This window comes from Empidonax traillii, unplaced genomic scaffold (assembly GCF_003031625.1).
Source record: "Empidonax traillii isolate 1590-97213 ecotype Southwest subspecies unplaced genomic scaffold, ASM303162v1 scaffold223:size1722714, whole genome shotgun sequence".
In the NCBI taxonomy this organism is placed as follows: domain Eukaryota; kingdom Metazoa; phylum Chordata; class Aves; order Passeriformes; family Tyrannidae; genus Empidonax; species Empidonax traillii.
In genome coordinates this window covers 635,006-647,780 of record NW_020955416.1, presented here as the reverse complement: position 1 = coordinate 647,780, position 12,775 = coordinate 635,006, and the positions used below count along the sequence as shown (strand labels likewise).

The 12,775-nt window shown below is 41.8% G+C and overlaps 1 protein-coding gene across 1 annotated transcript in view; it reads left to right on the top strand.

Moving 5' to 3' along the window:
- The first annotated feature begins 406 nt into the window (after positions 1-406).
- ZNF804A (zinc finger protein 804A) overlaps positions 407-12,775 on the top strand; it is a 167,513-nt gene continuing 155,144 nt past the window's right edge. Inside the window, exon 1 of the mRNA XM_027887873.1 lies at positions 407-549. Within this exon, the coding sequence (XP_027743674.1) occupies positions 439-549 (111 nt within the window). The 5' untranslated portion in view covers positions 407-438. The remainder of the gene's footprint in view (positions 550-12,775) is intronic.

The following is a 12,775-nucleotide window of genomic DNA, read 5'->3' as shown; positions in this document are numbered from 1 at the left end:
CACTCGTCGTCGTCCCCACCCCCAGAAAAAGGAGGGCACACCCCACCTTCGGGGCTCGCTGGATTGGGGTGCCGGCTCTGCCCTCTCGCCCCGCCCGTCCCCCTTTACCTGCCGCCGGCCCGTCCGCGGCGGGGGCAGCGGGGCGTGGGGCGGTGGGTGGCGGTGGAGGCGGCGTGTGACAGATGTCCTCCTCTGACAGCGCTCGGTACCAGCCCAGTGGCTCCCTGCCATTGGCTCAGTGCAGCCGACCGGCAAGGCTGCTCGCTATAATAGCACTATGCCTGCCAGCGGCGGCGGCAGCTCGCTCGGCTCCGCCGCGGCCGCCCCGCCGCGCATCCTCCTCCCGCGGCCGCGCCGCGCCTGAGGGGCCGCACCCCCGGTCCCGGCCCTCCCCGCCCGGCCCCGCCGAGCCCGGCCTGAGGAGGCGGCCCCGGCCCCATGGAGTGCTACTACATTGTCATCAGCTCCGCGCACCTCAGCAACGGGCACTTTCGCAACATCAAGGGAGTTTTCCGCGGCCCCCTCAGCAAGAACGGGAACAAAACTCTGGTAAATGGCCTTCTTCCCTTGCCTCTCCCTTCCATCCTCCTCCTCCTCACAGCGGCGGCTCGGGCTAGCGGGGAGCCGGGGGCCACCCGCCCCGGCTTTGCCGCTGCGGGGATGCGGTGCCCTGGGCTCCCGCCCGCCGCCTCGCCGGGGCAGGTGCGGGATATCCTCGCAGAGCTGCCGGGGTGGGGCTGCCTGCGGAGGGAGAGCCCGGGGACCCTTCTGGGCGGGGAGCTGCAGGGCCGGGGCTCCGCAGCCCGGGCAGGTCGGGGAGAGGCGGCCGCCGCTTGGCTGAGGGGGTCCCTCGGCCGGGGGGACTCCTTGCCGTGTCCCCCTCCATGGCTCCTCGCCGTGTTGCCCCGGTGCGGGGACAGCCGGAGGTCCTGCCCGGGGAAGTGCAGGAAGGACCCGAAACTTGTTTACTTGCTTGTTCGAGCCCTTTGGGTAGAGAGATGCGTTTGCTCGAGCACAGTTTCGGAAATGGTACAGGTTTTTGTTTGTTAGCTGCCAAGTTTTTTTTTTAAAGGAAACCTCAGGGTTTGACAGGACGTGGTGGCTTTAGGTGGTTTGGGCTGGATGCTCCGGAAAGTGTGCTCAGGCTGCTCGAACTGTTTCTGTATTCATCCTCCATACTCAGATATCTTGACATCTATTGGGTTTCCGATGGTTTTGCTGACTTGCTTGGACTCGCTTCGTGCTGTTACTGAACTTTAATGGAAGAGTGACGACGCAGTAGCATTGGCAATACATGTGCTCTCCTGCTTGCTCAGATAAAAGGGATGTAGGATAACAGCAGGCTGGGCGAGCTGCATCACGTAACATCTCAATCACGGCACAACAAAGTGTGGACAGATGTCTGGAGAGGAGGATGGAGCTGAAAGAGGGGCTTAGCCACGTTGTTTATCTCTCTCTCCCATCACTGCCTTACTCCCAAATCCCCTTTGGAGGAGATGGAGCAGAACTTACCACATCCTTGTTCCCTCGAATGCACGACCTATATTGACGGGGAATTTACTAAAGTACTTAACGTTTGCTAGAGTTGGCAAGCTTGCAGTTTCTCCCTAAATAAAGAGATTAAAGCAAGTCTGAGCCAAGTCATAAAAATAGTAACTACTACGAGGGAATCTGAGGCAGATTTTTGGACTGTTTCAAATGTGAATTCCTGCTTTCACGTTGTGAATCTCTACGATTTTACTTGCTGTGGATCCTGCATATTTTTGCTGTTAGGGATTGCGTTCTTGGAATTTTAAACAAGCGTTGTGGTATCCATGAGATGGCAATATGTGTGTAACATTTTATTGTTACAGTTGCAAACCCAAGATCTACTGTAGAAATATTTGGTACACTTCAAATAATTGCATGATACATCACCTTCTTTCCACTGAACAATTTCAGTAAAGATGCATTTGGCAGGACTGAGAATGCTCTGATGTAACTTTTGGACTGTGTATCATCTTGCAGTTCATAATGGGTTCTGCTCCAGCAGCACTTTTTTTCTTTTTTTTTTTTTTTTTTCTTGTGACAAAAAAGCAGCCCTGTATTCTTAATATTCCTGATTGATTTATTTACTGGTGAAACATTAGTGACCAAAAAATTTATGTGTGGGCAGTGAGTAGTGGAACTGACAAAGTTCCTGCTGAGTTAAAAGCGAAGATGTTGGCTCTGCGGACAGCAAAATGAAGTCCTTCACTACAGAGTAAATGATATAGGTGCAGACATCAAGGCTTTTATCTCTGTTTGTGCTATTTTTAATTTATAGGAGCTAAAGATACTGTGGGATTGGGATACAGGGTGATTTGTGTAGCTTAGTGAGGGTTCTGAGGCAGTGGGGGACAAGTCAGTCCCTTTCAGTGGGAAGATCAGATGTTGCATTGTTTCAGGGGATCAGTCACTTTCACAACAAACAAACTTCCAGACTTAAAAAGATGAAAATATTTGTTAATACAAAGTAGAGTATGTTGTTAGAAGTTTCAATAAGAACACGGGCTTTTAGTATACTCTTGGTATCGGATATATAGGATAAGGCTGGGAGAAACAGCAATTTGTGAAGCTAAAAATCAGAAATTTTGAGCTGCTCTGACTCAGGCATATTTTCCTATTTTGCTTTAAGGTATTCATTGCCTCTTCATCTTCATGCTCCAAACTTCCTAAAATCACTGCTTCCTTTGTAAACTGAGAACCTGAAAACAACCTCTCCTCGTACATGGTGGAATTGCTGCTGTGAAAAATTTAGATTTTTTTAAGCTTTGATTCTCTTTCAGAGTTCTGCCACCACACTCTGCCTAGAAATGAAGATATGTGCTACAGTAGAATTTCACAGCAAGTAGGAAAGTGCTGGTTCTAGTCAAATGGTGAAGTTGTGCTTTCGAGATGATTTTATATGGTGTATCTTCAAACTTGGAGCTGATTAGGTTTCAAAGGAGGAAGCTCCTTAGATCTTTTGGCTACTGTCCTCTTCTGGAGTGACCTGCCATTCACCTGAAACTTGTCTTTTTCTGCCCTGCTCTTCAAGAGAGGTCACTGAAAAACATTTTCCCTGACTGATAGTCCCTGCAGGTGATCCTTACATTTTTGTCCTCTCTCTATTTCCTGTTTCACGCAGAGTTAGTCATTTAAAGCTTTATGAAGTTTGGCTTCAAAACTCCCAGAAGGTAAAGGGAAGAAAGAGTTACAAATCTTTTCTCACCTGGTAGGGGACATGAAGAACAAAGCTTTGTCCTTCTATAAAAGTCTTTCTCAGTGGAGAACATCAGAGAGTTACTTTTTGGTAGATAAGAGGGAATAAAACTGTTTCTGTTGCTTGGTTTCTAGGCATGGCCTTTCTCTAAGGCACAAATATCTGTAATGGCTTTGAGATGGGCTTATTTGGGTGATGGAGAGAAATGGCTGAGGGATAAAGATGTGAAATGAGAATGGGAAGGCCACAGTTTTGTTCCTCAAGGGAAGACATTTTGGGAAAACCTGAGCTCAGAGTGGAGAGCACAAGAGGGAACAAAGGAAAAGCTGGATTTAAGGACAAAGGAAAGGCTGGACTTAGATTAGCTGTGAAAAAAGGTTACTGTAAAGGCTTTTTAAATTAAATAAAATAAGGGGGAAAAATGCCTGTGAATGAACCTTTAGTGAGATGATGGTGGGAAATGAAGGAATGTGTACTTACATACAGTTCTGGGTATCTGATAGCCCAATTTTGCACAGTACCCAGTGTCTGTGCTCCCCCCTTGGGTAACTGGTTGGGTAGGGCCCTCTTACCCAGTTGTAATCTGCCGCTCCTCATCAGGAAGATAAATATGAGCAATGAATTGATGGGAAATGGGCTTAGCACTTGTGGAAGAACAACCTCAAAACTCAAAGTTACTTCAGAAGGTATATGGTTAAAAGAAATTGGTGGTATTTGGGCTGTCGGGTAAGACTTTGTCCTCTCCCCCTGCAGTTTGTGCTGTCTGAAATATCCCTCAGATATGCACAGTCTCATAAAGATAGTTAATCTGCTGTTGGAAGGCTCCGTGGCATCTCTTTGGAAGGGGAATTTTGTTGGTGTAGTGTCCAAGTGAACCAACTACTGCCTGCTCTTCGTGTGGCAGGTGTTTTTTGAACAAGAAAGTCAAAACTGACCAGTGGGTCAGTACTGTGCAACGATGTTACAAATTTCTAAGGCTCTTTCTGCATTTTTATGTGTGCCTTGGTATTTTAATCAATTAATATTGGCCCGATTGGTTGGCCATTTCTTGTCAGGGTTCATACTCGTTGACTTGGAAGCTTTTTCCTGAGGCTGTTCTTTTTAGCAGCAGCATTTTATAGAAGTTTGCTTGCTACAAGCTCTTTGTTTTGCCCAGAGATCTCCTGAACTTTTAATGCACTTACTGTGTTATTTTTTTCTGGCCTTATGCTATTGATGCCAAATTACAGTGGTCTTTCTTTGTAATTCATCTTCCTTGCTGTGGCTGCTGTCTTGCAGTTTATAATCTCAAAAAGTATTGAAACTTGTGTGAAAAAATAGCTCTCTGGAGAGAGAAATCAGTTGTTTGGAGTCACAACCACAGGTGATTTTTTTAAATCCTTAAAATGTCTTTCTGGATGTGAACCAAACCACTTTAAGGCATTATCCTAGTTAATAAGCACAATCTTTGGCTGGTCAGCAAGAGAACTGACTCTTTGTTTGGTCTCCTGAGTAGCTGGTATAGGGCTGGTGGGTGGATACCTGCTGTTTCACCCGGAGATATTGCACTAATGTAAGTGGTTCTGTACCTGTGTTGAGATTTACAGTGGTGGAGAAGTGGCCGTGCTGGGCTTCTTCACCTCTCTGAACTGGACAAACACATTTTCTCTGTTGGTGATCCTAACGAGGAAGGTGCTGTTACTTGGCCAAGGGGGTTTAGACCTCTCTGCGTTGTAAATTGCTACTGTAATTCTAGTTTGAAGTGTCTTGTTGGTACAGGTCAAAAGTAGGTAAGATAAAAAATTCCCTGGTAAGTGGTTGGTTAAAGGACCAAATGTACCAAACACCAGAATCTATTATTGTGTCTAGCAGTGACCTCTGTATATACATCTATGTGTAGGTTTATACTTTGTTTAAAAATATGTACACAGGGGCACTTGAGGGGTAGAGTATACACACACACACACACACACACATATATATATATATATATAAAACTTCTTTTAGAAGTCCTAAGGCATGCTTCTACTTTTATGAAAACTCTACAGAGTTCAAATACTGACATGCAAGTGCCTTCTGAATGTGCCATCTGTTGTTCAGGCTGTCTGTTGTCTTTAGCTCTTTTAAACGTTGTAGAATATTTTTGTATTTCCACATCAACTGAAGTAAATACGTTGGGGTGGACATAAAAAAATGTATTTTATGAGAATTCCTATTACAAATGTCAATACTCTACTACAGGAAGAAAGCAGTAAACTACCTGTAAAACAGCTTTCCTGATGAAGACTGCAGTTGTAACTCTGCACAATCAGGGTAAATGTCCACTGATTTCAAGCCATCTAGTACATATATAAAATAAACGATATTTACCATGGGTTTATTGTAAATAGTGGTAAAAACAGATCGTGCAATTCTGTTTACCTTATCATATATTGCCAGTAGCTGGGCAATTGAAAAATTGTATCTTAGACATGCAGAGTTTAATAGAACTATGGGAATGTACTTTAGTGTTGCAGAGCTTGCAGGGTAGAGTTGTTAGGCTGGAGTTGCATTGGTTAAGGGTGAAAAAAAATCACCTGTTTTTTTCGTCAGTGTTTTTGTTCCCCGTGGATCTGCTGATGTCTTTTTTGACCTGAGTTTGGAACTTGAAAATATGCACATCTTTTCTGTGAGAGAAGCTGAACAGCCCTAACTCATTAAAATATTAAACTGACAAAATAAAGTCTACCTAATTTAATTTTAATAATTAATAAGCGCCACTTAAATCATGATTGAAAGCCAACTATTCAGAAGAAAACGAAATAGATGGGTAAAGCGTGAGGAACAAGAAAATCATAACTGTGTTCTACCTCTAGAGTTCATTGGTATGAACTCAAGCCACTTGGCTTGTTGTTTTTTTTTTTTTGAGGCTCTCTGTATGAGTCCTGATTCAAGGCAGAAGCAGCAGGGTTGTTTGGGTGAGCTGAGTGGACAGGGAACTATCATAGTTCAAGTGCATTTCTAGAGCAACTCGAGCCTCGTGCAGGGAGAGACAGCACTCTCATGTCCATCAGACTCCCTATGAGTCCATCATCCAGTGCAAAAAATGGCAGGAGCCGGAGTCCAACACGCAGTAGATTTAAACTGGGGCAGCTTCTGCTTCAGAGCTATTACCGAGGCAGACTTTCGTACTGTAAAAGCTTATTAAATGCATGGTAAACTTCAAACACGTCGGTGTTCTGTTGAATGTAATTAGACTATTACCATGGCTAAATTAGTACACTTGTTTAGTTTTTTTCAGATCAAGGCCTTTAAGAGTAAGTCTGAGGAGAGCCTTTGCCTTGAATATTTTCTGATGCAAAGATCTGTAGCAATCTCTTAGCTCGGAGATACACAACATTAATTTTAACACGTTGCTCACGCTTGGAAAACAGCGTTGCTAATATGTTGTTTTACCATGTTGCTAAGTGGAAAACAGCAAGTTGGCTTCTGTGTTTTCAAAACCACAGATATTTTTGAAGTCATTAAAATTACTACGCCTTTTCAAGGTGCAAGTTGCAGTCCGAAAGGTCTTGCCTTCCCTCAGCAAAGATATGGGTTTTCTGACCTTCCTATCAGGAGGGATTCACTGCTGAAAAAACTTGTTAACTCTTGAGTAGTGGACCTGAAGGACACTGAGCAGTGAGTGACCTTTTAGTTCAGAACGTTGAGTTTTCGTGTAGGAGTTGACTAAGTAGCTGCAAGATCTTGGATGCTCCCGACTGGTGACAATTGCAATGTTTCCTTTTTCGAATGACACTTCGCCATGCCAACAGGAACAATTAATCTCTGCAAAAATCAAAACCATTGAATAGATGCATCTTGAAATGCAGGGATGAGCTAAAATAATCCCACAAAATCAATCCCCAGAGTGTTTTCTATTATTGAGTATCTTAATATAATTAGTAATTATTTATAAGACAGTTTCTTTTAATGCTGCCTATTGGTGGTGGAAAATGAGTTGATTCTTTTTATTTTGTTTGCTCACTTGTGATTCAAATATAAACATGGGAGAGGGAGTGAGCCTTCTTAATTCAGCTATCTGGCCAGTCCCTTATAAACAAATACTAGTCAGACCCTTTTATTTTTCCACACATTTTTGGACCAAGAACAAGTGTTTTTTTCTCCAGCGTTCTTGAGAGACTGTTGTATGATGAGCTGTGACTTACTGTTGTTTATAAAAGCCCAAAGTAAACAAAACAACATTTACTCACAAGGAGGCACAATATTTGTCATGTTTAACCTTGTTTGTTCAATAGAGATAAAAAAACTGCCTGAAGGCATCAGGAAACAGGAATTTTTAACTCATGGTATAATTAATTTATTTTGTTTAAATATGTTTACAATTCCCTTCCTCTGAGGACTGGCCATGGCAGAGGTACAGATTGGGCAGAGGGTTTCATTTTTCCCTTGGCAGAGGATATTTGTTCTGAAGCCTCTGAGTTGTGTGTGAACATGAATTCCTGGGGAATACTTTTTTTATTTTTTTTTTAATTTAATTAATTCAGAGATTAAATTTCCAAATATTTTCAATATGGAATTTTAAATGGTGGTAGCCATGCAGCTAGTGGTGTGAGAAAGAGAATGCAAACTTTTCCTCCACAGTTGTAAGAACAAATTCACGAATAAGGCCTGGAGGGCGATCTCCTGATCTCCCACCTGGCATTGCTCCCCCCACTGCATATGATAAGGAACGGGGATTTGTTGTAAAATTCTTGAAATGTCTTGGAAAATGTTAAGATTTGGGTTGAGAAACTGAAAGAGTTTTGGTTTTGCTTTTTGTTTTGTTTTTAGAAGCTCATCTATATTCTTGGTTTGTACAAATGATTTAGGACTCGTCAGGCTTTTTGTCTGACCATGCTGATTTGCATTTCTTTAAAATGATTTTTTGTGTGTGTGTGAAAATGATATTTTTAGAGAGGCTTCTTTCCCCAAATAACAAGTGATCAGGCTACCTCCTCTGGGATCCAGCTGAACTCAAATATTCAGCTTGCAAGGTTTGTCACAGCCACTGTATAGATATATTGCTTATACTGGTCAAGTCTTGGTCAGATGGTTTTCTTGGTACTGCAAACCATCCATTAGAATTTGCCTCTTTGCCTTATAGAAATGAATTTCTGGACTAGGAAAGCTGCTTCCTTTCCATCTAACTGGTAACACACTTCCACAGCAAATAAAAAAAATCAGTGTAGTTGTCCCTGCCCATGGCATGGGGGTTGAAACTAAATGAGCTTTTAGGTTGCTTGCAGCCCAAACTGTTCTGATTTTGTGATCTGAGACCTCTAAGGCTGTAACTGAGTAAAAAAAGCAAAGAAAGAAGAAGTTTGTGGATTGCTTTTTTCAATAAATACAACTTCATTTACATGGCAGAATGTAATTGTTAAAATAGATGCGATTTCTAAGTGTTTAATTTCTGCTGAAAGTGTTTTTGACAGGAAACCACAACAGCCATTACAGAACAGTGTATCAGTTACTGCTTCATCGAATGGATTTTGATAAAAGGTCTGGAGTTAAAACCCGGGGACATACTTGGGTCTGTGTCGGGTTATGATGCACACAGGGGTCTAGCCAAGCAACCCATGTAACAGCTTGAGCCTAAATCCATAAAGCAAAAAGCTTGTTGTTTTTTTTTTTCTTTTAAACTAGTCATTATTGAAATGGGTAGTTATTTAGGGAAGTTTGCTTTAAGATGTTTAATCATACAGCATGTTTGGTCTTCCTTCCTTGGAAACCTCATTGCTGGTGGTGCTGGGAGGGAGTGGAGGGTGGTGATGAGCAGCGCCTGGGAGCTGTGGGCAGGGAGGATGGGGAGGTGACCTGAGCTGCGCGTGGATGGTGGCTCTGGGATGGCTCTGCCTCCTGCTCCCGATGGGCAAGGAGTAATAGGCTGGGGCAAAGTGTTCTTGTGGCTACAGCAATGAGCTTCTCTGGACCAAGAGACTCCAAATAATCAGCAGAGGTAAATGTTACATTATGTAGTTACGCAGCATTTTTATGCAATTATTTTATTTATTACATAAATATGTCTTATTTTTCGTGCATGTTTGGTTAACTTGTTTTTATATCCCTAAACATTAATACTGAGAAAACAGAAAGCTCATAGGAGACACCAAGAATGACTTCCCCATTCTATTAACTCAAAATCTCTTCCCCATTTTGAATAACACAGGAAAATGTTTATATAGAGGTTGAACACTCATTTGGTTTGGTGTCTGAATTTAAAAAAAAAAAAAAAGGCAAAGTAAAGAAGTGGTATAAATAGGCTGGCTTATATACTTGCCCTAGCACATTGTGGCTATGCTCTCCATGTTGGTTTGTTTGTTTGTTTGTTTGTTTGTTTTTTAAAGTACTCTATTTTTACAAAATATTCTTAATTGTCAGAAAAAGTTTTTATGTTTGTTTAAAAGTGAGACTCTGGAAACTTCATGTAATTGCATAAAGAACATTATGTTCTTTTACATGAGCAGTTAACAACTGTTTATACAAATAAAGCAAGGTTGTTTGTAGCCTTTTTTTAAGCAAAGTACCTTTTATGCTGCTTACTTATGAAACATTCTTAAAATATAGTTAATGCTTCAGAGTACTCTGGGGGTAGCAGTGGAACATATAGCTGAATAGATGGGTTTTTTTGCTTCTTTGCATTGATATTTCTAAAAGTAATATTGAATTTTTTTTCCTGATTAGTCTTAAGGAAAATATTTCATGAGGGAGAACACTCAAGATAATAATTGCTTGTCCTTCTTCTGTGCAAATGGACAGATAAGTCATCCAACACCTGTTTGTTTGGCAAATAAGCAAATTTGCATGAAATATCAGGTAGAATTAAGGATTAGGAAGAGATTAAAGCAGTCTTAAAGGACCACTTCCAAAGGTTTGTGGAGTTTTAATAGTAACGGCCTGTTGAGCAGAAAGAAAAGCTTGCTACCAACAGGACGTCAGAAATACTTGAGGTTTTTTTTATGAAACACCTTTGAGTGCTCGTGGGTATGGAAGTGTCAGGCAATGTAATTAGAAAAGTCTGGTGAAACCTGGTACCTGTAGTGTTTTGCTGGCAACTGCCCATGGTGTGCCCAGAGAGGACCTGCTTTATAAAACACTGAAAAGTAAAGAAGGAAAAGTGGAGTTTTCCAGTCCTCTGGTTTCTGAAAGGAAACTGCAGCTGGGTATGTGAAAGAAACAAAAATACCCAAGGTACTTCATAGAGAGAAAAGGTGGAGTTACCAAACGATAACAAATTGTTACAGTGGCTGACATTAAGATGGAACTGGAGAAAGGCTGTGACAAAGATTTGCCTTTCGTTGTCAGCATATTCATGGGGCGGTGGCCCTGTCTGCCTTGTTTGCTCAGATTCTTTCATGGGGAAACCAGATGGACTTGGAGAATCTTCAGTCAGCTGGACTTGTCTTGGAGGTGTGTAATAGGAGGCAACAAGCTCGAGTTAAGAGATGGGAAATCCTGATCAGATACAAGGAAAAAAGAAAAAAAATTGAGGGTGGTCAAGCCCTGGAAAGAGGTGGTCAGAGAGACTGTGGCACCTGTACCCTTGGAGGTGCCCAAAACTTGACTGAAAGGCCTTAATTTACTTTGTCTATGCTTTTAAGCAAAGTGTAGGACTAAATATCCCTTCCATCCTCAGTCAAGGTTACAATTCCGTGTTTGATCTGTGGGGGAGTAGCTTTTAATTTAATCTGTGTGAAGAGGTTCCTTGGGGAGCGAGGCATGTCACTGCATTGCCCTGCTCCCAGCCTTTTGGGACCCCCTGGGCGCTCGTGGCTTCCCTCATCCTGCATGACGGCCGGCTGGAAGGAGCAGTGCCTGCACAGACTTTCTCTGGGGAGCCCCTCATCTGTCAGAGGTCTGAAATACAGGGCTCCTTCCAGCTCTGAGTCACAAATAAATCAAATGCAACTATTAAATCTACTTAGGATTTCTTTGCAGGGATCCCCGAGCTGAGTCATGCGATTCATATATAGTCAGTGACCCAACTTGTAATTAGGGAAGATGATAGACTCGGAACTTGGCCAAAACTCATTCATATTTAGCTCTCACTCTCCACAAATCATGTGCATGATCAGCAGTCTTTTATTGATTACGTTTTATCATATTAAAAATTGCTGGAGTATATAATCTTAATTTTGGAAAGGCTTTTAAAAGGTATTCAGGAGCACAGCTGATGGAGGAATTGATTTGTTGTCATTAGAATAGCTTTATGCAGAGGCAAGGAAAACTCAAGACAAGCATTTTCTAAAGGCATTATACGCTGCACTCCTGCATTTCTGGAGATGCAGGTTGTTCCGAAGATGGGGAAAATAAGGAAAAAACCATCAAGCTTATCTTGTTCAGCCCACAGAGCTCTCACACTCTGGCATGGACAGTGTATACTCTCATAGTTCGAGTATTTACAGAAAACTAGTCAGGTATTTTGCATCTTTTCATACAGTAGGTATGGTACATTGATGGGTTGATTTTTCTGGTTTGTTTTAGAAATATGCTTAGTTCATGTTATATACATATTTCTATATGTATTTTTAGAATATACTGTATAAATATTCCTGTATACTATATTTTTAATATACATTCTGTATATTTGGACCCATTGTTTAATGAATTGATGTGGCATTGTCCTTATGTCTTATAGCTTATGATTTATGTAGAGGAAATATGATTCTGAGGGAAGGCAGTGCCAAAGCTGAATCTCTCTCTTTTCTGTAAGAGGGGGTCGTTGATACAAAGAGTTTCCAATTAGTTGACTGGGACTGAGCAGAAGACTAACCTTGAAGAAGTTCCTATAGAGCAAATCAGTGCATGCAAGGACTGTGTGTGTTTTTCCTCGTCCCTGTTACAGGCAGGAGAAATTCTGGGCTTACCTTGGAGTGCTCTGGTCACTGCAGGCCAGGTGGGCAGTGGCTAATGCTGACTGTATTGTAGCCAAGAGATGAGCGTGGATTTATTTTCAAATCAGTTAGTAGAGTGACTGGAGCTGTATATAATCACCTTCTGAAAAAAAAAAAAAACATCTATCAGAAGTTTTATGCATAGTAAATGTGAAAGCTACAATATGGAATAAATTACCAAATGGCTCAAGTTCAGTGTCTCTTTGAAGGCTGCAGAGGGGGGTAGAGGAAATTACACTTGTATTTTACACCTGACAAATTGAATTATAGCAACAAATCTGTATCATTACAATTCAGAGACCATGATTTATTCTTGGAGTTGGGTAATTAGAAGCAGGACTACACTTGAAGGTTCAAATTGGATTCTTAGAAGGAGTCCCTTACATGAATGTGACCCGTACAGAAATCAGTGTTTTCATCTCTCCTATTTTAAGAATTTTGAATCATAATGTAAAGTGTCTCATCCATTATTTCCTCATCTCTTCATCAGCGAGACGAACAAGAAATTACTCCTTTGATTGTTTCCCTGCAAATGGGAAGAAATCTTTACAGTTTCTCTCCCTTTCAACAGGCATTCATAAATCCAATTAACATTAATGAGTCTCACATGTGTGCTTCGAGAGGAGAAAAAAAAATAATAACGGACCTTTTGTCTCTCCAA